The sequence below is a fragment of the Globicephala melas genome, chromosome 7, assembly GCF_963455315.2.
Source record: "Globicephala melas chromosome 7, mGloMel1.2, whole genome shotgun sequence".
NCBI lineage: Eukaryota > Metazoa > Chordata > Mammalia > Artiodactyla > Delphinidae > Globicephala > Globicephala melas.
The window spans coordinates 114822920-114846534 of record NC_083320.1 but is presented as its reverse complement, the minus strand read 5'-3'; the positions used below and the strand labels follow the sequence as shown (position 1 = coordinate 114846534).

The 23615-nt window shown below is 55.2% G+C and overlaps 1 protein-coding gene across 20 annotated transcripts in view; it reads left to right on the top strand.

The window, feature by feature from the left end:
• The first annotated feature begins 1194 nt into the window (after positions 1–1194).
• TMEM177 (transmembrane protein 177) overlaps positions 1195–23615 on the top strand; it is a 34230-nt gene continuing 11809 nt past the window's right edge. For 7 of the 20 annotated variants that reach the window (XR_009564671.1, XR_009564658.1, XR_009564666.1 and 4 more), the window contains exons 1-3: positions 1195–1322; positions 2813–3805; positions 19289–20822. Coding sequence is in view for 3 of the 20 variants with exons in the window: in XM_060302611.1 (XP_060158594.1) it covers positions 2835–3770 (936 nt within the window). In the remaining 17 variants the exon portion in view is untranslated. Of the gene's footprint in view, positions 1323–2812; positions 3806–4441; positions 4748–7410; positions 9662–19288; positions 20823–23615 lie in introns of those variants that run through there. The other 13 variants (XR_009564673.1, XR_009564670.1, XR_009564669.1 and 10 more) reach the window with 8 other exon arrangements.

Here is a 23615-nt window from a genome sequence, read left to right as displayed (position 1 = left end):
GCAAAAATGTGGAAGCAACCCAAGTGCCCATCAACAGGTGAATGGATAAGCAAAATCTCCCATATTCATGCAATGGAATATTATTCAGCCTTAAAAAGGAAGGAAATTCTGACACATGCTACAACATGGATGAACCTTGAGGACATTATGCTAGGTGAAATAATCCAATCACCAAAAGATAAATACTGTATGATTCCATTCACATGAGATACTTAGTGGTCAGAATTATAGAGACAATGTAGAACGGTGGTTGCCAGACAGTAGAGGGAGGGGAATGGGAGTTACTGTCTGATGGACGTAGAACTTCAGCTTTGCAAGATGAGTTATGGAGAGGGACAGTGGCGATGGTTGCACAATGTATTTAATACCACTGAACCGTACGCTTTAAAATAGTCAAGATGGTAAATATTATGTGTACTTTACCACTATGAAAAAAAAAAAAAAGCAACCATCAGATGCCCTGTAATCCGTCATTCCCCAGGTTCTTATCCCTGTATTTATTTCCTGTTTATCCCCTAATGTAGTCCCAACCACCCACCCCTTGCAGCCCTCCCAAACTGCGCTGTGACTTTACAATGTTTGGTCCATCACCAGCAAATTGCCCACACCTTCATCTGTACTTCAGGGGTCCACAGACCTTTTCTGCAAGGGGCCGGAGAGTAAATGTTTTAGGTTCTCTGGGCAGACTGTCTCTGTCCTCGCTACTCGACTCTGCCCTTCTAGGGAAAAGCAGCCACAGACAGCGCGAAAAGGAAAGGCCTAGGAGCAGGCAGGGCTGACCCCTGACCCTCTCACAGAGCAGCTGGGAAAGTGAGCTGACAGGTGTAACGCTGCTCCGTGGACTGTACAGTGCGGATCACCTGGGAGGAGCCGGGAGCAGAGGCCATGGTAATAAAAATCCTGCTCAGAGCCTCCGCCAGCAGAGAGTGCTTCCCGACGGGAAAGGACGGGACCCGGCGGAAGGACGGGGCCTGGGTTCCGACGGGGGTTCCGCCAGTGGCCACCTCCTGACCCACGCGGAAGCCCCGGCCCCGAGCGTCCCACCCCTTTGCCTCCGCCCTCGGGGCCCCGCCCCCACAGCCGGGCCTGCGTGCTTTGCGCCCAGCCCCGCCTCCAAGAGTCCCGCCCTTTTGTCTCTCTCCCGGGGCCCCGCCCCCAGAGCCGGGCCGGCGTGCTGTGCGTCCCGGCCCCGCCCCCAAGAGTCCCGCCCTTTTGCCTCCGCCCTCGGAGCCCCGACCCCGGAGCCGGCCGGTGAGCTTTGCGCCTGGCCCGGTCTCACCCTGCGCATGTGCTCGGCGTCCTGGGCTGCTGCGGAGGCGGAGGTGAGCGCGCGGAGCGGGCCGGGCTGACGTGCGGCTGCGGGCGGGCTCCCTCGGAGGTGTGTTCCAGCCGCGGGGCGTAGCCTAGGGGTTGGGCGTGGAGCGAGGGTCCTGCGGCCCCTTCTCGCCGGGCTGCCCGCAGGATGGGCGGCACCACCCCCCAGGCCTCCTTGGAGCGCGCGGCCTTGGCGCTGGTGGTCCTGGGGACGTTGGGACCTTCGCCTGGCACCTTTCTTCCCCGGCCTCAGTTTCCTCGTTGTCGAAAAGGCCCAAGTGATGTGACTCCTCAGGACTCTGCTGCCCCCTTGTTTGCAGCAATTAGTTTGCTAATTAAACACTTCTCGGACAGGAGGACAGGGAGCTTCAGCTAAAGTTAAATAATTGTGAATTTTTACTGAAATATTTTCGGATGAAATAATAGGATGCCCCGAATGTGTTGCAAAATAAACCAGTTGGAGGGGAGTATGTGTGGGATTAGAGGCAAAGCAAGACTGGCCATGACTTGATAGACTGAAGTTGGTTTATGATGTACTATTTTGTCCACCGTTCTGTATGTTTGTAATTTATCATCAGAAATACTCTATAATGAAAAATCTGCTGTGGACGCCTGTGTTCAAATACTGGGCCTGTATTAGTCTGCTAGGGCTGCAGTGACGAGAACTGGGTGAGAGACATGTCTTTCAAGGTGTCAGCAGGGCTAGTTTCCTCTGAGGCCTCTCCCACTGGCTTGTAGATGGTCACCTTCTGGCCTGTGTCTTCATGGTCCTTCCTCTGCGCCTGTGTCCTAGTGTCCTGTTCTCGTAAGGACACCAGTTATATTGGATTAGGGCTCATCCTAATGACCTAGTTTTAACTTAGTTGCCTCTTTAAAGATCCTATCTATGTCTAAATACAGTCACATTCTGAGGTCCTGGGGGTTAGGACTTCAGCATATGAATTTGGAGGGACACAATTCCGCCCATAGCATGGCCGCTGTACGTTTGGGATTTTGACCAGTTAGCCTGTCTGTGCCTCGGTGTTCGCTGGTGTAATGAGTCACAGAGGTGTAAGGAGTCCGTCATTAAACAATGTCTGCAGCGCTCTCAGAAGCGTGTCGAACACGTAGTAAGACTGAGTGAGTGGAACGTGCTTCATGTGTCCTGGGATCGTGCTCAGTAGGGGTGGGTGGTGGAGTGAGGGGTTGGTTGCTTGGTGCTGTGCCTAGCCAAGGGCATCAAAGTTGTAATCACAGCCATTTCCTCAAGGGTGTGTGCTCCTTGCTGGGCACCAGTTGTTGCGTGTGTGTTCACTGACAGCACAGACACCCTCTGGTGGGCCGCTGTCACATGCCCGTCTGACCCGTGGGGAAGGCGATGCAGAGACAGAGCTGGAGCCTGTGCTCTGACTACCGTGCGTGCCTGTTGCCTCCGCTAAGGAGGATGTGGCCCTGGGGGTGTTCAGTCTGCGGGTAGACCCGAGGAGCTGCTGGCTCACTTCTCTTTCTCTTGGCCCAGGTTTACAGAGGTGGCAGCCCTCATGGCAGGTCCCCTGTGGCGGGCCACAGCCTTTGTGCAGAGACACAGGACGGCCCTGTTGGTGGGTTCCTGTGCAGGCCTGTTTGGGGCTCAGATCTCGTACCACCTCTTCCCGGATCCTGTGGTCCCGTGGCTCTACCAGTACTGGCCTCAGGGCCAGCCAGCCTCCCTGTCCCCAGAGCTGCAGAGCCTGTTCGAGGAGGTGCAGCAGGATATCGGGGTCCCCTCGGGCCACCGCTTCAAGGCCTTCACCACCTTCACCTTCCAGCCTGTGAGCGCCGGCTTCCCGAGACTCCCTGCCGGGGCCGTGGTGGGCATCCCCGCCAGCTTCCTGGGTGACCCAGTGACCAACACTGACCGGCCCGTGGTCGTCCACGGGCAGCGAGTGGACTGGCAGAGCCCAGTGGGTGCCCGGCTGAGAGATGCCCTGACTCTGTCCCACGACGCCCAGAAGTTCGCCTTGGCCAGGGAGGTGGTGCACCTGGAGAGCGGGGCGGCCGCCCTGCAGGCCCTGCCAGCCCCTGCCTGCCTGGTGGGCACCTGGGCTCTGGGCGTGGGAGCCAAGCACGCCCTGGGGCTCTACGGAGGCCCCATGAACTTGCGAGCCGCCTTCAACTTGGTGGCGGCAGTGGCGGGCTTCGTGGCCTATGCCTTGTCCACGGACTCTCTCACTCACTCCCTGGAAGCCTGGCTGGACCGCCGCACGGCCTCGCTGTCCGCAGCCTATGCCCGGGGCGGGGTGGAGTTCTACGAGAAGGTTCTGTCGGGCAACCTGGCCCTGCGCGGCCTCCTGGGCCGGCCCGGAGAGAAGCTGTACACGCCCAGCGGGAACGTGGTTCCCAGACACTGGTTCCGCATCAAGCACCTGCCCTACACGGCCCGCCGGGACTCGATGCTGCAGGTGTGGAGGGCGGCGCTGAGCCCCCGCAGCCCCTGAGGGCCTCATGGCAGGGGCGGTTCCAGCTGGAGCAGGTACCACCCCGCCCTGGACTTGGGGGGGGAGGGGGGAGGGGCGCTCCTGGGGCCTCTGCGCCCGCAGCCCGGTGTCAGCAGACCTGCCGGCTGTGGAGCTCAGCAGCCCAGATTCTCCCCCCCTGGGCCTGACGGGGAGAGAAGGTGTTGCTGGAACCCAGCAAGACCTCCTGGTAGGAGCGCTGGCCGAGGGAGGGGAAGGAACAGGCCTGCGAAGCCGAGGCCCTGCAGTCAGGAGCCTGGACGCGCAGAGCACAGAGCGGGCTTGGGGAGGAGCTGCGGTGAGGAACGATGGGGGCGGGGCGAGCGGGGCTCACCGGGAGGTGAGGAGGGCGGAGCGGGGCAGGTGGGCAGTGGGCCAGGCCTGGTGTCCCGCTTGGGACCCAGCGGAGGCTGCGGCCTTGCCCACTTGTCTGCCTCCAGCCCTCTGGATAAAGCAGACCCCACTTTTCTTTTTTCCTATTTTATCTTTTTATTTTATTTTTTTAACATCTTTATTGGAGTATAATTGCTTTACAATGGTGTGTTAGTTTCTGCTGTATAACAAAGTGAATCAGCTATACGTATACATATATCACCATATCTCTTCTTTCTCGTGTCTCCCTCCCTCCCACCCTCCCTATCCCACCCCTCTAGGTGGTCACAAAGCCCCGAGCTGATCTCCCTGTGTTGTGCCGCTGCTTCCTGCTAGCTGTTTTACATTTGGTAGTGTATGTATGTCCATGCCGCTCTCTCACTTCGTCCCAGCTTACCCTTCCCCCTCGCCGTGTCCTCAAGTCCATTCTCTATGTCTGCGTATTTCTTTTTTTTTTTTCTCAGTACGCGGGCCTCTCACTGTTGTGGCCTCTCCCCCGTTGCGGAGCACAGGCTCCGGACGCGCAGGCTCAGCGGCCATGGCTCACGGGCCCAGCCGCCCCGTGGTACGTGGGATCTTCCCGGACCGGGGCACGACCCCGTGTCCCCTGCATCGGCAGGCGGACTCTCAACCACTGCGCCACCAGGGAAGCCCCATGTCTGCGTCTTTATTCCTGTCCTGCCCCTAGGTTCATATCCTTTTTTTTTTTTTAGATTCCATATATATGTGTTAGCATACGGTATTTGTTTCTCTCTTTCTGACTTACTTCACTCTGTATGGCAGACTCTGGGTCCATCCACCTCACTACAAATAGCTCAATTTCGTTTCTTTTTATGGCTGAGTAATATTCCATTGTATATATGTGCCACGTCTTTATCCATTCCTCTGTCGATGGACACTTAGGTTGCTTCCATGTCCTGGCTATTGTAAATAGAGCAGCAATGAACATTGTGGTACATGACTCTTTTTGAATTATGGTTTTCTCAGGATATATGCCCAGTAGTGGGATTGCTGGGTCTTATGGTAGCTTTTTTTTTTAGTTTTTTTAAGGAACCTCCATACTGTTCTCCATAATGGCATTCCCACCAACAGGGCAAGAGGGTTCCCTTTTCTCCACACCCTCTCCAGCATTTATTGTTTGCAGATTTTTTGATGATGGCCATTCTGACTGCAGACCCCACTTTTGATCCTTGGGCAGGAGACCCCAGTAGGAAAGGTGAGGAGGGTTGTGATGAGCAAGCCAGGCTCACTTGGTCATTTATGTGTTCTTTTTTTTTTTTAATATTTATTTATTTATTTGGTTGTAGTTGTGGGTCTGGTTGTGGCAGGTGGGCTCCTTAGTTGTGGCACACGAACTCTTAGTTGCGGCGTGCATGTGGGATCTAGTTTCCTGACCAGGGATCAGACCCGGGCCCCCTGCATTGGGAACACGGAGCCCCATCCACTGTGCCACCAGGGAAGTCCCTCATGTGTGCTTTTTTAAAAATTTATTTTATTGAAGTATAGTTCATTTACAGTGTTGTGTTTATTTTTGCTGTACAGCAAAGTGACTCAGTTATACATATATACACTCTTTTTTTATATTCTTTTCCATGATGGTTTATCACAGGATATTGAATAGAGTTCCCTGTGCTCTACAGTAGGGCCTTGTTGTTTATCCGTCCTATATGTTTAATAGTTTACATCTGCGAATCCCCAACTCCCAGTCCTTCCCTCCCCCAGCCCCTTCCCCTTGGCAACCACAAGTCTGTTTTCTATGTCTGTGTGTATATTTCTGTTTTGTAAATAAGTTCACTTGTATCATTTTTTTAGACTCCACATATAAGTGATATCATATGGTATTTGTTTTTCTCTGTCTGACTTACTTCACTTAGTATGATATTCTCTAGGGCCATCCATGTTGCTGCAAATGGCATTATTTCATTCTTTTTTATGGCCGAGTAGTATTCTATTGTATATATGGACCACATCTTCTTTAGCCATTCATCTGTCAATGGACATGTAGCTTTCTTCCATGTCTTGGTTATTGTGGATAGGGCTGCTGTGAATATTGGGGTGCATGTAATCTTTTCAAATCAGAGTTTTCTCAGGGTATATGCCCAGGAGTGGGATTGCTGGATCATATGGCAACTCTTAGTTTTTTGAGGAGCCTCCATACTGTTCTCCACAGTGGCTACACCAATTTACATTCCCACCAGTAGTGTAGGAGGGTTCCCTTTTCTCCACACTCTCTCCAGCGTTTGTTATCTGTAGACTTTTTAATGATGGCCATTCTGACCAGCATGAGGTGATACCTCGTTGTAGTTTTGATTTGCATTTCTCTAATAACGAACCACATTGGGCATCTTTTCAAGCCATTCATGTATTCTTTTTGTTGGCGGTTATGTTTTCCCTGGAAGAGTTGAATAATTCAGGCCTGGTGCCAGTGTAACTCGGGACAAAGGGATTAAGCCACACCCAGGAAGGGCACAAAGCCAGCCCAGGAGGCCCACTCAGAGGCCGGGCGGTCCCTGCATAACACTGTGGATGGAGAGAGCAGGCAGGGGTGGCCTGATTCCTGCTGGGTCCTTGACCCGTGATCTGGGCTCAGCACTCTGGCCCCATTCTGGGTGAGCCTTGGGGTCCCCGCCCTGGGCCCCGGCAGACGGGTTTCTGAGGGCAGAGCATCCGCTCTCCCAGGGCCTGCTCTCAGTAACGCAGGAGCCGGGAGGAGGCCGGCGTTCCTGCTACTCCGTCCAGGTGGGAGGGTAAGGGGCCCCGGCGTGGGTGGGGCGGGGAGGCGACCCCCTGAGACGGCCCCTTAGTTGGCTCCGTCTACCCCAAGTCACCAACTTTGTCTCCACTCAGGGGCTGTTCCCAGACCTCACACGCTTCCCGTGGCCCAGCCCCAAACCTGGGCTGGCCGCGAGCCCCGACTCCCGGGCATCCGCGCAGCCCCGCATCCCACGCAGCCCTGCCATCTGGCTCAGGCCAGTCCACTCCCAGGCAGAGCTCTCCCGCCGCAGCCCTGGCAGGCAGCTGTTGCTGAGAACCTGCTCTGGGCTGGACCTCCCCCCACCCACCCCTCCATCCCGCCTCGTGTCTAAACCAGGGCCCGGCCTTGTGATGTCCCTGCCCAGCGGCTCCCGGCTCCATCCCTGCCCTCCCCAAGCGGTTCCTCATGTGGGCTTCCTGGCCATTCTCCCCACCTCCCCCAGCTCTTAGAAGCTCAGGTCTGACTGGGTTCTCTCCTGCTTAAAACCCTTTGCAGGCATCCCTTTGTTTTCGGCCAAAGCCGAGCCTCCAAGCCTGGGCCGCTCTGTGGAATCCAGCCCTACAAGCATGTGGGTTCCTCGACTGCCCTCCCCTCCCCACATGGGCCTCCGTCTGGGGCCCTCTCTGCTGGCCTGCCCTGTCCTGGAATTTTCGGTGCTCCCTCTGCAGGAACCCTCAGGGACCGAGCCCACCGCGCCCTGCACCTCTTCGTAGCCTCTGCTGCCAACGGTAATTAAGTAAGGGAGCGCGGCTTAGCATCTCCTCTGCTGAAATGTACTGTCTGCAAGAGCAGCGTATTGTGTGTCCCGTTGACAGCTCTGGACTGAAGCTCTCCACGTTTTTGAATAAATGAATAAGGCTCTTAAGCTCCGACACACATGGGCCTGGCACCTTAGGGTCTCTGAGCAAGTACAGTACGGCTGGCTGGATGCCCCGGGCAAGGCCATTACGAATCCTGTGACCCTGTCCTAGTTTCCCAACTTGGGATGCTTTCCAAGGGCACGGCCTGGCCCCGCTCTTCCATGGTTGCTGACTTCATTGGGGAAACCAGGACACTTGTGGTTCCCTTTCTTTCCTATAGAGCACAGATCAGTTCTCAGAGCACCAGGGACCCCAAGAGGCTTTAGGGGAGGCTGACCCCCCGAAATTCTGTGGTATTTTGTGCCCCTACAGGCGGTTCAGGGTCGATCCCAGAAAGGCTTTGAAGCTGGGCCAGGTGGCAGGAATTTACCCTGTAAATGCTGCCCTGCACGTTTCCTTCTCAGATGCCTGCTGCAGACCTTAGTCGTCAGGCTCTGCATGGGACCCCAGAGAACGCTGTTCTAGTGTGTTATGCCCCCCACACATTCATGGTTCTCAGAGCTACATCAGCACGCAGGTACTCCCCCCTTCCCCCGACACGGTCAGAATGCGGGGAAGGGAGTCCCAGGGTCCCGGCGCTGGCACTGGCCCTGACCCTAGCAGGCTCCACTGCCTCTGTCCCCACCAGCCACTGTCCACGATACAGGGACGCGTGCAGCACGCCTGGAGCTGGGCGCATGCATGTGGGCTCCTGGTCTCCACGTGTGCACGTGTCAGAGGCTAGGTCCCAGATGGGTGCGTGGTCCCCACCCCGTGAGACCTCCTGCCTGTTGCATCCCCGGAGTCATGTTCATGGGGCCTTTATTGGGCACCAGACACTGTGCTAGGTTCTTAGAGGTATTTTCTTAAATTTACGCCCAAATTGGAACATGTAGTTGGTAACATCCTTTTGATTTTGCAGACAAGCACATAGCACAGAAAGGTGAAGAAATTTTCCCCAAATCTCAAAGCTTTGTAAGTGGCAGAACCAGGATTTGAAGCTGGCAGTCTGGCCCCAGATCCCGTTCTCACAGCCCTGGACTTACACTGTCCTGTTGATCCTGAGGGCTCCATGGTGCAGACTTGTCCTGTGGCCTCTCTAGCCTTTCTCCCCATGCCACTGAGAGGTGACTTTGCAGCCTCCCCTCTTTTATCAGGAAAAAATGGTCCCGAGCCGAGCCTTCTGGAACTTCCAGGGGAGACCCTTCCGCTAGCTGAAGAGGGGCCGCCCAGTCCATCATGCCTAGGGCTGCGGTGGGGATGGGCAGAGGGGAGGGCTGTTACAGACCCTTAGGAGGCCTCAGCTGAGGAACAGGGGTGCTTAGGAGGTGGAGAACACGGCGGGGCGCAGCCGGGGCGGGCTCAAGTCCTGGTCCTGCCGCTTTCGCGGAGTGACCCCAAGCAAGGGACTTCACACCTCTGGTCCTGAGTTTCCTGTCTGTACAATGCGGACATTAATGTGTATCGTGCAGCATTCTTCTGACAAGGAAAGTAAAATAAAACTTGCAAAATGTGAATCCCAGACAGGGTTTACAGTAAGCTTTAAAAGAAGATTGGTTCCTAAATGTTAGTGCTTTTAAGCGGTCCAGGTAGCAGGGTGTTCAGGTCTTGCAGTTGTGCCCAAATACCAGCAGTTTCTTGTGGCTGAAACCTTCCCAGGGAGCCCTCACCACCTCATACAGGGCTCCACTTCAAGCTCTCAGAGCCGCGGTGGGGGCAGGTCCCCACCTTGCCCTCAGCTGACGCCTTTTGGGAAATTACTCAGCAGCAGCTGAGAGCAAAGGACCCAGGGGGCCCTGGGGAGACAGCAAACGGGAGAAAAGGGCATTAAAATAGGAGATGATGGGCTTCCCTGGTGGCGCAGTGGTTGAGAATCTGCCTGCTAATGCAAGGGGACACGGGTTCGAGCCCTGGTCTGGGAGGATCCCACATGCCGCGGAGCAACTAGGCCTGTGAGCCACAACTACTGAGCCTGCGCGTCTGGAGCCTGTGCTCCACAACAAGAGAGGCCGCAATAGTGAGAGGCCCGTGCACCGCGATGATGAGTGGCCCCTGCTTGCCACAACTAGAGGAAGCCCTCGCACAGAAACTAAGACCCAACACAGCAAAAATAAATTAATTAATAAAGTCCTACCCCCAACATCTTCTTTAAAAAAAAGTAGGAGATAGTGGGGTTTCTTTAATTGAAGTCTAGTTCATTTACAACGTTGTCTTAATTTGCACTGTACAGCAAAGTGATTCACTTTTATATATGTACACATTCCTTTTCATGTTCTTTTCCACTATGGTTTATCACAGGATATTGAGTATAGTTCCCTGTGCTCTGCAGTAGGACCTTGTTGTTATCCATTCTCTGTGTAATAGTTTGCATCTGCTCATCCCAAACCCCCAGTCCATCCCTCCCCCAACCCCCTCCCCCTTGGCAAACACAAGTCTGTTCTCTATGTCTGTGGGTCTGTTTCGTAGATAAGTTCATGTGCGTTATATTTTAGATTCCACATATAAGTGATTTCATATTTGTCTTTGTCTGACTTCACTTAGTATGAGAATCTCTGGGTCCATCCGTGTTGCTGCAGATGGCATTGTTTCATTCTTTTTTATGGCTGAGTGGTATTCCATTGTATGTGCACCACATCTTTATAAAATGGGAGATGGTCTTTTACACCTACTACACAGGTAATGTTTAAATCCTAGAACCTCTGGATGAGTGAGGGTGTGGTAAAGTCGGTACAGCGTGTGCCCTTGGTGACACTGTAGGAAGCAGCCTCCAGGGTGGCCCCCAGTGGTCTCTGCTCCTGCTGGTCTCAGCCTGTGTCATCCTTTCCTCTTGCTCTTGGTTTGAAACAACAGAATAAGGCAAGCGTGATTATGTTACAAAAGACTGGCTTCCGTCTTACTAGCAGACTGTTAATCTTCTCAGACACGTGCTTTGATGAAGCGCCTTGCTGCGCTGGACAGGCCCACGTGGCTCGGAAGTAAGGGCGGCCTCTGAGCCACAGCTGGCGGAGCGGTGAGGCCCTCAGTCCAGCAGCCCACAGGGAGCTGAATCCTCACAACAGCCGTGTGAGCTTGGAAGAAAATCCCTCCCCAGTCAGGTCTCAGATGAGACCCCAGCCTTGGCCGGTGCCTTCACTGCAGCCCGTGACACCCCGAAGCAGAGGACACAGCTAAGCTATGCCTGGATCCTCAACCCACAGAAATGCTGAGATGGTCGTCGTGGGTTATGTTAAGCCTTCGTTTTATGGTAATGTTTCATGCACAGTAGGTAACTGACCCACGTGGTTAATTGACATACTATGTTTAGGAAGCAATTTAGCAAAAGTTGACACGCCACGTGGGTAACTTCAAACCTAGAAACTCATTCTAGAGCCATCATCCAGCAGAGACTAAATCAGATATGCCCAAAGATGTGCATAAGAGCACTACCTATAATGTAAAAAAAATAGGGATAATGGAAATACTGAAAAATAGCGACTTAGGAAACTTTGGTATATTCATTTGTTGAATATTGGTCAGTCACTAAAAAGCATAAGTATGAAGACTATGGTAGAAACATGTAGAAATAGTCTAAATATCAAATGTTCTTAAAAATATGAAGTACAACATGCAAGAGGATTGCAATAATGTAAATATGGTAAAAGACCTGTAAGGAAATTTGCAAAATTTCTGAAATTCAAAATTTCGTAAGAGAAAGTAATTCTGTAATGGTGGAATTTTGAATGGCTTTATTCATCAGTATATATATAAGGACTTACCTCTATAGCTGTATTAATATAGATGTGTGTGAAGGCTCCCTCAGAGGGGTCCAGGGACCCACCCCCTCTCCCTGCATCAAGGTGGCAGATCCTGGCATCCCTGCTTTTGGCCTGTACCCTTGGGGTGTGGCCAAGCTTCTGCCTGTCAGTTACCACAGCAATCAGGAAATGTGCTTCAGGTCTGCTGTGGGAGCAGAATTGACTGACAGCCCCAGCTGCTGTTTCTCTCGATCCACCACCGTGCTTCCCCTGAGGCCGTGCCTCTCGCGCGCTGCTTTCAGGCAGGGGTTGGTCCTGGTGCAGTACTCACGCAAGCCTATTCTGGTGAACCGTGGGACTCCTCCGGTGGTGCACTGTGGCTCAAGGACACCCTAGTGGCCTGGGCAGATCTTTCTTAGAACTGCTCTGAGGTCTGAGACCCTTCTACCCAGGCCTCCTTCCTTCCCCCCCGCTTCACAGATGTCAGCCCTGCTTTGTGGTTTGACGGCTCTCCCCGCATTCTGTTCCCCCCAACTCTGTCCTCACAGGCACGTCGCCCAGCACACCTCTTACTCAGGTAATCCCGTCTCGGTGTCTCTTTCTCAGAGGATCTGAACTAACAGTTACCCCTCCCTCAGTCGGGTGCTCTGTGAGGCCCGGGGGGGCGCACCCTGCCCTGTCTGCCTCTGGGGTTCGCAGACCTGCAGAAGTAAACCTGCAGTGACAACACGGTGCAGTGAAGGTTAGTGTGGAAGCACAAGGGAGGGTGTCTAACTCAGCCTGGGCTGGAAGTGGCCAGAAAGGACTCCCCAGAGGAGGGGCCCCTGTTGCTGAAACCCTCGGTGTGAGTTGAAAGAACCCAGTGCTGATAGTTAATATTAGATACGTATATAACACAGATGTGCCAAACCCTTTACATGTGTTAATTCACGTTATGCCTGCAACAGGCCTCTTATCCCCATTTTACAGATGGGAAGATCCAGGCATAGACAGATGAAGTGGTTTTCCTCCAGCCAGTGCTAGACTTGGGGTCTGAACCCAGGTGGTCTGGCCCTAGAGGTTGTGTTCTTAGCCACTGGACCATGTTAGCCAGAGACAGCCTATGGGAATAGCTTGTACAAAAGCTAGAAACAAGACAGTTTGTGTGGTTTTTGTGTCAGCCAGAGCCCAACTGGGAGACTGAAAGCCCACAGTGATTTGAACAGGGAAAGCTTAACATGAAGAATTATTATTGTTGACAGTGGGTTGAGAGGCCCAGGCAGGAGCAGAGAGACCAGTTTGCGGGGCAGGGGGCGGGGGGGCACTGCGATACCAGAGGAGACATGAGGCTGGCTTGAACTTGGCAGTGGAGGTGGAAAGAGGCAAGACTCAGACTACATTTAGGAGGCAGTATGGGTGAAATTCGGTGATAGACTGGGTCTGGGGGGTGTGGCAGAGGAAGGTCAGAGGTCAAGGGTCAGGAATGTCTCCTGGGTTCCGGGTTGATAGATGGGTGACTGAGGTCTGCCCTTCTCTCTGCTGCAGAGCTCACAGACACTGGATCCCATTCTCCTCCTGTCTCCTGGACATCCCTCCTTCCTTATTGATTATGCCTCCTTGGAAATGCAGTTTTGTTGTTAATGATGATGATGGTGGTGATGATGGAGATGATGATGATGGAGATGATGGTGGTGATGATGATGGTGGTGATGATGGCGATGATGGTGGTGATGATGGTGGTGATGATGGTGATGGTGATGATGATGGAGATGATGGTGGAGATGGTGGCGGTGATGATGGCGGTGATGATGGAGATGATGGTGGTGATGACGATGGTGGTGATGATGGTGATGATGATGGAGATGATGATGGTGGTGGTGATGATGATGCTGGTGATTGAAGCCTTTCAATGCACTGGGAGCTTGAGAGTTCCCAGATTGAGGCAGCACCCACAGATTGTTCAGAGCAAAGGCCAATGGGGATGAGTAGCTGTGCCCATAGGCTTGATCCTGCTGATCCAGCAGGCCTGGGGGACACAAGCTTATCTTTTGCAGTTCCTGGGGCCACCTGGACTCAAAACCATCCTGACTCTGGACTTCTTCCAATCCCACCCCCGTACAGCCTTTGTTCCCCAGAGGGCCCTCTACAAGTCAGAGGTAAACTGCATCAGTGGATCGACTCATGCTGTCACCCACCTGCACATACCCCTCCCCCGACCTGCTGCAGGGACAGTTGCCCCTGCTGGGCACTGCCGACCTTGTCAAGGGCTGGAGGGTGCTCAGCTGGGGCCAGAGCCTACGTGGAGGGAAGGAGTAGCCGGGCATCCACACGCTGCACAGACAGCAATATCATTGCTTTATAGTCAGACCCTCTGTATTGATAGACTTTACTGCTGTCACCAAACAAGACCAACCAGAGTCTGATACCTTGACACTGACCCTTTGACCGGCTAGTTCAACACAGACATTTCCAGCATGACTGTAATTAGGCTCTCACACAGCACAATCTGTTGGACGCCCTGTATCTGCTTTCTGGCTCGGTTTTCCAAGCACTCAATATCAGTTTTGAATTTTCCCTACATTATCCACACGTGGATCCTAGGCCTTTTCCCCAGCAGAGGGTCTCCCTCACTTTCCTGGGTCGCTGAGCTTACCTGCCCTGAGCGGGTCCCCTTCAGAGCTGAGCACACCAACTGGAGGCCCCTTCTGGTTCCCACTGCTTGTGCGCAGCCCTGTGGCCTGAAGTAAGTGTGTCTTTGTCGATGTGCTTAGGTAAGAAAACACGGGAATCAGGGTCCTGGGAGACTGGGGTCGACGGGGGGCGGGGGGCCTCGGCCAGGGGCTGACCCTGCAGGTGCATCTCCAGGAAGCCTTTAGCCTCAGGACCAGCCCAGAGCCTGGTTGTGCAGCTTACTACCACGGGCACATTACTTACCTTCTCTGTACCTTGGTTTCCCGTCTGTAAATGGGAATAATGGCAACGCCCATCTCCTGGAGTTTTAAGAGGTTAATGAGTTGGTACTTGTAAAGCACTTCGAACAGTGCCTGGCACAGAGTTAAAGCTAAGGAAGTGCAGGATGACTTGTATTCCCCGAGATGCCACGCGGAGCCTTTGGAAATGTCTCCGGTGGTTGTGATGGGGGTCGGGCTGGCAGTACTGCCCTGCACAGAGCTCTCACCCCCCGGCAGAGCCTCATTCGTGTGTCTGACACCTCCACCAGCCCCCGGCCTCTCTAGGGGCAGCCACCGGGCCACCCCAGCCTTTATTCCCTGGACCTGGCATCGTCTTCGGGGTTCAGGAAGTGTCGGCCAAATCCAGGACTGAGTAGCGACTGGCGGGAAGGCCTGTGACAAACGGGCAGACAGACCCCAGCGGTGCTGGCCTGTGAGGGTTGGCTCAGCCCGCGTTTCTCAGGGGTGCACGGGGGAGTGGCTGCTGAGCAAGGCGTCTAAACCCCAGTCTTGTCCCCTCTGGATAAAGCACCTCCAAAGCGGGCCCAGTGCCTTCGGACACTGCTCCCAGCGGCAGCTGAAGGCTGCCTCGGCATCAGCCCGCAAGGTCTGGACCGGCTGACTGCCCTGTGCGGGCGCCTGCAGAGGGAGGGTGTCCCAGGCCTGAGACCTGGACTGGGCCCCTGCCGAGGAAGCTTGTCAGACGCCCCGGGTGGCAGAGGGGCACATCTCAGAGCCCCAGTGGGAATCAGGCCAGAGCTGCGCCCCCGCCCGCACCGCCCCTCCTGCAGACCCAGCGCTTCCCGCCTCCAGCTCCTGTCCAACCCGTTTTGGATCTGGGCCCTAAGGCTCCCCCTGCAGGCCGAGCGAGTGCCAGGAGCCATCTGCTGCGTAAGCCTGCGGGCTTGCATACACACCAATTGATTCTGGTTTGCCTCCTGATGAGGTCTTCAGTTGAGCCAAGGTATCAGAGGCTACGTTAACCTGAGGAATGCAGGGGAAGGGCGGGGGCAAGAAGCCCAGGGACAGCCGAGGCAGCCCAGCAGGCAGGAGGCCTGTGAGAGCACGAGGCCCACGGCCCCCTGCCCCTGCCTGGCCTGACGCTGGGCCGGCCCTCCGCAAAGCTGGCAGAGCCCCCTGGCTTCCCCAGGGCCTGGCGGGCAGTCGTCCCCTAGGCCTGCCCTGTCCAGTCCCCCGTGGAGCTCCCTCCACAGATCAGTATCACCCCCGCACGTAGGAAGCAGCCGCTCCACTCCGGCTGTTGCCTTACATTATCTACTTAAATGACCGCAACCCCCTTAAAGAGATGCAGGATTACGCCCCTGGTCCAGTTGGGAAGCAGCGGCTCAGAGAAGCTAGGGAACTTGCCCATGGACACACAGCTGTTGCTGGTGCAGCCACCACGGGCCCCCCGGAGCCCTGACATGATGCCTGTGCTGTTTCCTCTGTCAAGGCTGCAGCCTCACCGGGGAAGCAGGGATCACCCTGGGTTTCCACAGCTGGGACAGCAGCACCCTTTTGTGAAGCAGCAAAGCCTCCTGCAGACCCCAGGGAGCCCCAACCCCTCCTGGGACATCCGTGGTGAACAGATTCGGAGGAGTAGCGCGGGGGGCACCCAGGAACCCCGACTAGAGCATTTCAGTCGCCAGGTCACTGCTTTGTCCTCTGGGGATATGATGCTGGCCTGAGGTCTCTCTTTGAAACACAGTCCCCCTAAAACCGAGTTCCCCTGCTGAGTTTATGAGTGATCTCTCAGTGCCGGACCTTATTCCCTCTCTCGTCTCCTCTGACCTCAATCCTGTGCTCACTGGACACCGAGCAATCAGAGTCAGATGAGAACAGTTGCTGTTGTCGGCAGTGTGATAACAGTGTTAGTGAACTCAAATTACCGGTGTTAGACATCACCGCTGAGGTACACACGCAGGGTGTCTCTCCAGCACAAGATGAGCTCACACACCCGTCACTGCTGGGAGTGGGTTGTGCTGTGTGCATTTGTGTATCGCTGTGGCCGAGGTGCTGTCCCCACCTGCTCCCTCCCCCTTTGAGGGCGGCTGTGAGCCATGAGGGGTCGCTTCCCTGGGAAAGTATCTGACAGCCAGGGGTCTCCATCCCCCCTTTACCCAGCCCGCGTGGTTTTACAGCCCAGATTTGGGGGTTACTTGTTACCACTGAATTAAAGTCCTCCTTCCTGCCACTAGACCACACGGAAGAGCCCAACTACAAGAGTCAAACTCTCTTGGCTTAGACAGTTCATGTTCACTGGGGGTGCGAGGCGCTCATGAATAGGAGGTGAGGCTTCTGCTCACGGAAGCAGCCTGCAAATCCTGCAAATTCTTACCGCTCAGACCCTCACAGCCTGGTGTCAGCTGATGCCGCAAAGCCTTTCTGAAAACAAACGTCAAGAAGTGATTGTGCAAGACAGAGCCGCTAGAAATGCCTCGTTTATGGGTGTGTGAGAAGGTCTTTGTGCCTTTCTTTTTTTTCCATTGGAAGAGCATAAGCTCAACTAAGGTGACAGCCCTGGAATGCGAACAGAACCGGCCGGGTCCCCCCCCCCCGCCACCCGCCTTCACACCCAGCTCTGAAACGCTGAAAGCAGACTTGAGGGGCTGTCTTCCTGCACGCGGTTCGAGCACCACCCCCGCCCCGTTCCCATGGCAGCCTGGCACGTTCCACTGCACTCTTCACACTGCACCCCGTCTGGTCCCTTGTCAGTCTGTCCCAACTGGGCTGTGAACGCCTGGCGCCTGGCGAGCGGGGCGAGCCTCCCTGCCTCTCGGCCACCTGGCTGAGCACCTGGCAGGCTCTAGGTGGGAGCGGGGGTGGGCAAGAGTGGAGAGGCCAGAGGAAGCCCCAAGAGGGGAGGACCCCCTGTGGGCCTGAGGGCCACCACACCCCAAAGCATTTACTGAGCACCCCTGGGTACCGTCGCAGTGCACGGCTCTGGGGAAAAGTCCAGGTTCGTAAGATGCAGGCATCAGCTTACAAACACTTTCACGTGTTTTGAACTTCACACACTGTCATGAGTAGATTGTACACAGTCAGCCTGTTTACCTGAGAAGAGAGTGGTTCTGCAGCGTTCACATGGGGTGTAACAGAAGGGGCGGGAGCCTTGGGCCACGCACGTGCTTTGAGTCCCCAGCCAGCCTCGGACCTGGCGGAGCTTCATCGCCCGGGTTTCTGGGGATGGGAACTCTGCAGCCACACCCCTCTTACCGTGCCCCAGCCTGGCCTGGGACCTAGGACAGCAGGACTTGCCAGACAAGACGTGCACGGGTGCCCTGAGTCAGGGCTGGCCCAGGCCGGCACCACCTCACGCCCAGGTCCACAGAGCACCCTCCAGGGCCCAGCCGAGGAGGCAGGCAGCAAATACATGCAGGAGCCGGGCAGCCTGGATGGGGCGTGTCTGGAAATCCCAGGGCCCAAGGGGCGAGATCCGACCCGAGGGGCCGTGCCCTGGGAGCTGGGGCTGGGTGGACAGCAGCTGAGTTCGTTGCTGAGAGCCCTGTGTGTCCTAGGACTGACCCGGGGAACCGTCAGTCGCCAGTATTGTCACCCACCTCACGGTGACCACGGGGGTGGCCCAACCCTCCATCCATCAGCACACAATTCTCAAGCCCTGACCATGCACCAGGCTGTGTTCTGGGCCCTGCAACCATGGCGATGGAGAAACATCCCTGCCTTTATATTCCCTGAGGGGCACAGACAGTAAGCAAGGAACAGGCCGTCGTGGAGCCTGCGAGGCCACGCGCAGGGCTGCTGTGGGACAAGGAGGCAGAGGTGCCGGCTCGGGGGGTGAGAGTGGCCGAGAGAGGTCCGTATGGAGGAGGGGACCTTGGGGCAGAGCTGAACGGAGTGAGGGAGCCAAGTGGACACGGGGGTGGGGGGCGTTCCCAGCAGAGGTAGGGGCCGGGCCAAGGCCCGGGGGCAGGGGCGAGCCTGGCACGCCTGGGGCAGCAGGAATGGGAGATACCGCGAGAGCCGAGGGGGGCGAAGCTCAGCGCCCCCGCCTCGCTGGGGCGCCTTCGTTGCTCTGCGCTCTGCGCTTGGAGTCAGCTGTCTTTGGCCAGGGAAGCAGCCTGCCTGGACGAAACTCCCCACGGTTGCCTGTGGCCTGAAGCGGCCACCTGCAGGCCGGTGCTGAGCGCCCGGCGCACCTTGGGGACATCCAAAGGCGCGGCCCCCAGGGGTGCCCGTCTCACCCAGCTTGCGCTTGAACGGAACTGCCGCAAGCCAGGGAAACCACAGACTTGGAGGGGTGGAGGGCTTCTGCCCCTGCTCCGTCCGCCGCCTGCCTTGGTCACCAGCTCCATGTAACCCCGGGCTGTCTTCCTCACCTGCAGGCGTTTCCTCTGCAGCCTTCTGGCCTGCTCTCCGCCCCCTGTCTGTGCAATGCAGCCCTCCCCTTCCTGCCAGCCTGGGGGCTCCTCTGCGGGCAGCCTCCCGGTCTCTCTCCTTCTCCTGAGGTGCCTGTTTCGTCCCCTTGTACGCAAGCACCCAGCATTGCTGCCGCTGCAGGAGAGAATCTCTAGAAATTCTGGTTGAACAGCGGGGAAAAGAAGCTGGCTGTTGGCTCGCTGGTTCTGGTGACCGGACCTCGGGGTGGACGGAACCGGGAGATGGGGACACAGGCCATGGAAGGAGGGCGGGGACAGGAGGGGGCCGTGCAGGAGTCTGCAGGCTCCTGAGGTGACGCATCCCTGAGTCCGCAGTTTCCTTGTGCTGGCTGGGAGCCTGAGGGTCCCGCGGCGCTGGCCGAGGCGTCCCCAGACACTCAAACCAGGCTTGTCCACCTGGCGGGCATGCACGTCTGCATCTGCCAACAAGTAGCCTGTGGTCCCTGCTCATCTGTGCTCATTTATCCTCACAGCAGCACACAAAGCGGAAATTCTGGACTCCTCAGAGGTTACATGCCGGCCCACGTCACACCCGCCGCGGAGCCACGGCTCATGGGGCAACGTCAGCTGCAAAGACCAGAATTTCCTCTGGCTCCCCTCCCGGACTCAGTGTGTTCTTGGTTGGCCTCAGCCTGCAGCGGCTTGAAGCAGGGTTTCGGTTCCCGGCCAGAGATTGAGGTCGGGTCGTGGAGGTGAGAGCACCGAATCCAAGCCACCTGACCAGCGGTCAGTGACAAGGCCCTGGCCCTTCAGCTTTGCAGAAAAGAATTCCCACAAAGACAGAAGGTAGAGAAGCGAAGTGTTTATTAGGAGAAAAGAAGAGTGCAGTACGTGTGGATAGACACACGGGCGGGCTCAGAGAGAGAGTCGCGCCCTTGTGGCCATTTGAATCACTTTTATGGGGCATTTCTGCCGGGTTTCCTCTGGCCAGTCATCTCGCTCTGCCTGCCTCTGTGTCCGTATTCGTTTATCTCAGGGTCCTGGCCTGTGCGTGCGCATCTCTTAGCCGAGGTGGATTCCACCGCAGAGGCCTATGGGGAGTTGCCATCACCTACTGCGGGGCGGTGCCCCTCCCTTTTTGACCTCCAAGGAGCTTCCTAGCCGGGAATGTCTCCTTGACTTCGAGAATGAGGAGTATGTGGTCTCTTATCTTCTGTGGGGCAGGGCCCAGCCTCCTCTCTCGATTGTCCTGCTGATCTCGTCTTGGAGTATTGGTCCACAGGGAATGAATCTCCAGTTGCTTACCCTGGGGCGGCCCGTGGTCAGACCTGGCTCCAGGCGAAACTGAAGCACATGTTCAAGGTCTCACCGAAGGGCCCCAGCTCGCGGCAGATCTCTTTTCTCCCTGCGCTCTTCTCTCTGCCGCTCACCTTCTCGGTCTCTCTCTTTCACGAGCGGATTCCCTCCTTGCTCTCTCTGGTCGTCTGAAGATAGCTCCTGACAGCAGGCACGGCCCTGCAGCTCAGAGCTCTAAGAGGGCAAGTCCCCTCTGCAGCCCCGACCCTACAGGAGGGGTGAGGGAGGGCAGGGACGCGGGGGGCGTGCCTTAGGAAACAAGCTCTCTCTTCCACCCCCTCCTTTACTCTCCTTCCGTGCTTCTCCCCATTTAGCCGCTGTGCCCCGGCCCTCTGGAAAGACAGGCAGATATACAGAGCAGAAAGCAGAATAAAAGCAGTCGCTTCCTCCCAGACCATTAGGGGAAGAGAGTCACTGGGAGCAGACAAAAGATCTGGGAGGAAACCACCAGGGAGTGGGAGCTGATTCCCTGCGGAGGAACTGGAGCGGAGGTGAGAGGCGGACCTTGGCCCTGGGCTGTGGCAGGACCAGCTGGGGCAGTGGGATGTGAGGGCAGAGCGGACCTGCCCTCATCAACCTGTGAGGCACTGGGTGTGGGGAGGGAAGAAGTTGAAAAGAGCTGAGCTTTTTCTTTTCCTTAGCTGTCCTTTCAGAAAACCAGGTGCCCCTGTGAAGTGATGGAGCCGCAGGCAGATTCCCGGGAATCCAGAGGTAACCAGCGAAGGCGTCCGCTAGCGGGAACGTGGGCCCTCTCGGTGGGGACTCCCTGCGTGCTGCCTGCAAGGACAGATGACAGGAGGCGGCCCGGTGGCTGCACACCGTCTGTCCTGGCTTCATGAGCATTCCCTCTTCCCTCTACCTGCCTCGAGGACATAATCCCAAGGAGAGGGCAGAGAGAAACCCTGAAATGATGGAAATCAGGTTGCTACAAATACTTGGTGAATTGGAGTTCAAAAACAGAGCAAAATAAATTTACTCTTCTTGACCTGGGTCAGAGACAAGCAAAAACGCTGCAGGGAAAGGGGCATAGATTGCACTGGGGTGTTGGGGGTATGTGGACACGGGAGGCTTCCTGCAGGAGGTGAGGCTGGATCAAAAATTGAAGGTTCTTGGGACTCGAAGAACCTGGTAGCGCAGTGGTTAAGACTCGCGATCCCAGTGCAGGGGGCCAGGGTTCGATCCCTGCTCAGGGAACTAGATCCCACATGCATGCCACAGCTAAGAGTTCGCATGCCACAACTAAGGAGCCAGTGAGCCACAACTAAGACCCGGTACAACCAAGTTAATTAATTAATTAGTATTGAAAACATTTTGAAGGTTCTTGATATGTATGCACGTTTACATTTCCACCAGTGTCCGAGAGATCCTGCTCTAACCAAGACAGTTCTCGTCCCCAGGGATGTGAATCCAAGCATCCCTCAGGTGCTCAGAGCCCTGTGGGAGCTCTTCAGGGGACTAGTTCCAGAGCCCGCGCTCATGCCAGGGACTGTGCTCAAGGTGGCTGGTGCTTGGCGCCTGCAGGACCGGCGCTGGCAACGTTTCTCGCAGATGCCTGGCTGGCCGGCAGGGGGCGCAAGCTCGCCACAGCCCGGGGCCCAGGAGCCCCCGGGAGCAGCCGGGTGGGTGGAAGCCAGGATGCTGAGTCTCCTGGCATTTAATAGTCTTCGAGGGCCCACCCCAAGGCATCCCCCCCGCCCTCCCCCAGCGCTGAATCCAGCCCTGCGTTTTCTGAAGAACAGTTCCTTCAGGGGCCGCCCAAGCCGCCTCCTGACTCGTGATTCGAAAGGTAAGAGGTGATGACCCAGAGTGGTTTCCAGGGATCCCGGGATGGCTGGGGAGTGTTCTCACCTGGGCTCTCCAAGCCTGCAGACTGTGGAGAGACCTCCATGGACTGAGTCACTTAACATGGCAGTTGTAGAAAAATAATTCCGGGCAAAGATGCTGGTTGTAGTAATTGAGCAGAGACCAATCTAAGTATCTTCTAATACCACTGCTGCTGCTACTACTACTAATAAGTCATAGACCGACCAAATGATGAAATAATTCTTAGCCATTGAGAACCCTGTCTTCCATGGAAGCAACCTAAGTGTCCATCGACAGATGAATGGATAAAGATGTTGTTCATGTGTACAATGGAATATTAGCCATAAAAAGGAATGAAATAATGCCATTTGCAGCAACATGGATGGACCTAGAGATTATTATACTAAGTGAAGTAAGTCAGAGAAAGACAAATATCAAATGATATCACTTATATGTGGAATCTAAACTATGACACAAATGAACTTATTTAAGAAACAGAGGGCTTCCCTGGTTGTGCAGCGGTTAAGAATCTGCCTGCCAATGCAGGGGACATGGGTTCAATCCCTGGTCCGGGAAGATCCCACATGCCACGGAGCAACTAAGCCCGCAAGCCACGACTACTGAGCCTGTGCTCTAGAACCCATGCTCCACAACAAGAGAAGCCACTGCAGCGAGAAGCCCGCTCGCCGCAACTAGAGAAAGCCCGCGCGCAGCAACGAAGACCCAATGCAGCCAAAATAAATAAATTAAATAAATACATTTATTTAAAAAATAAACAGAAACAGACTCAGAGACATAGAAAACAAACTTATGGTTACCAAAGGGGAAAGGGGGTGGAGGAGGGATAAATTAGTAGTTCGAGATTAGCTGATGCAAACTACTATATATAAAATAGATGAACAACAAGGACCTACTGTGTAGCACAGGGAACTATAGAAAATATCCTGTAATAAACCATAATGGAAAAGAATATGAAAAAGAATATATATATATATCTGAATCACTTTGCTGCAGTCCTGAAACTAACACAACATTGTAAATCAACTCTAAGAGCACTGTCTTCAAGAAATCTCTAATGACATAGGATAAGGCTCATAATATCATATGCTAATTCTCCATGTGTCTTTCCAGAATCCGTTTCTGCTCTGCCCTGCACCCCAGTGCACTGCTTCATCCCAGTTCCCTTTGCTTCTGGCTGCAAGTCAGACACACCAGAGGGAGGCGTGGGAGGAGAGAGGCTGGGCAGGGTCTTCTCCACTCTCTCCTTGCCTCAGATGCCTCCAGGACTACAGCTCCCTCTGGGCAGCCCGTCTAAGTCTGCACCCTCTCTGGACTCTGATACCTCCATTTTCTTCTCTTGCCCTTTTGGCCCTGAGGGTGGTAAGAGCTCTCTGCTCTGGACAGCTCCTGGGTGCCTCAACATCCTCCGTTTGTTCCCTTAAAACGGAGGAGGTAAACTTGTCCATGTCTCTGCAAGTCGTCCTTCACTAAGCGGCTCTCCGTTTGAACCATCAGAGCAAATGCTTTTCCTTCCAGGGCTCTGAGTGACACACATGTTAAGTGTAGAGAGAAGAATACAAAGCTGTGTACAGGGAAAAAAGGCCTGGTGCTTCATCTGCATCATTTCACTGCACCCTCACAGCCATGCAGCAGAATGCAGTCAACAGGAATGTCGACACCAGATTCAAATTTAGAAAGCGT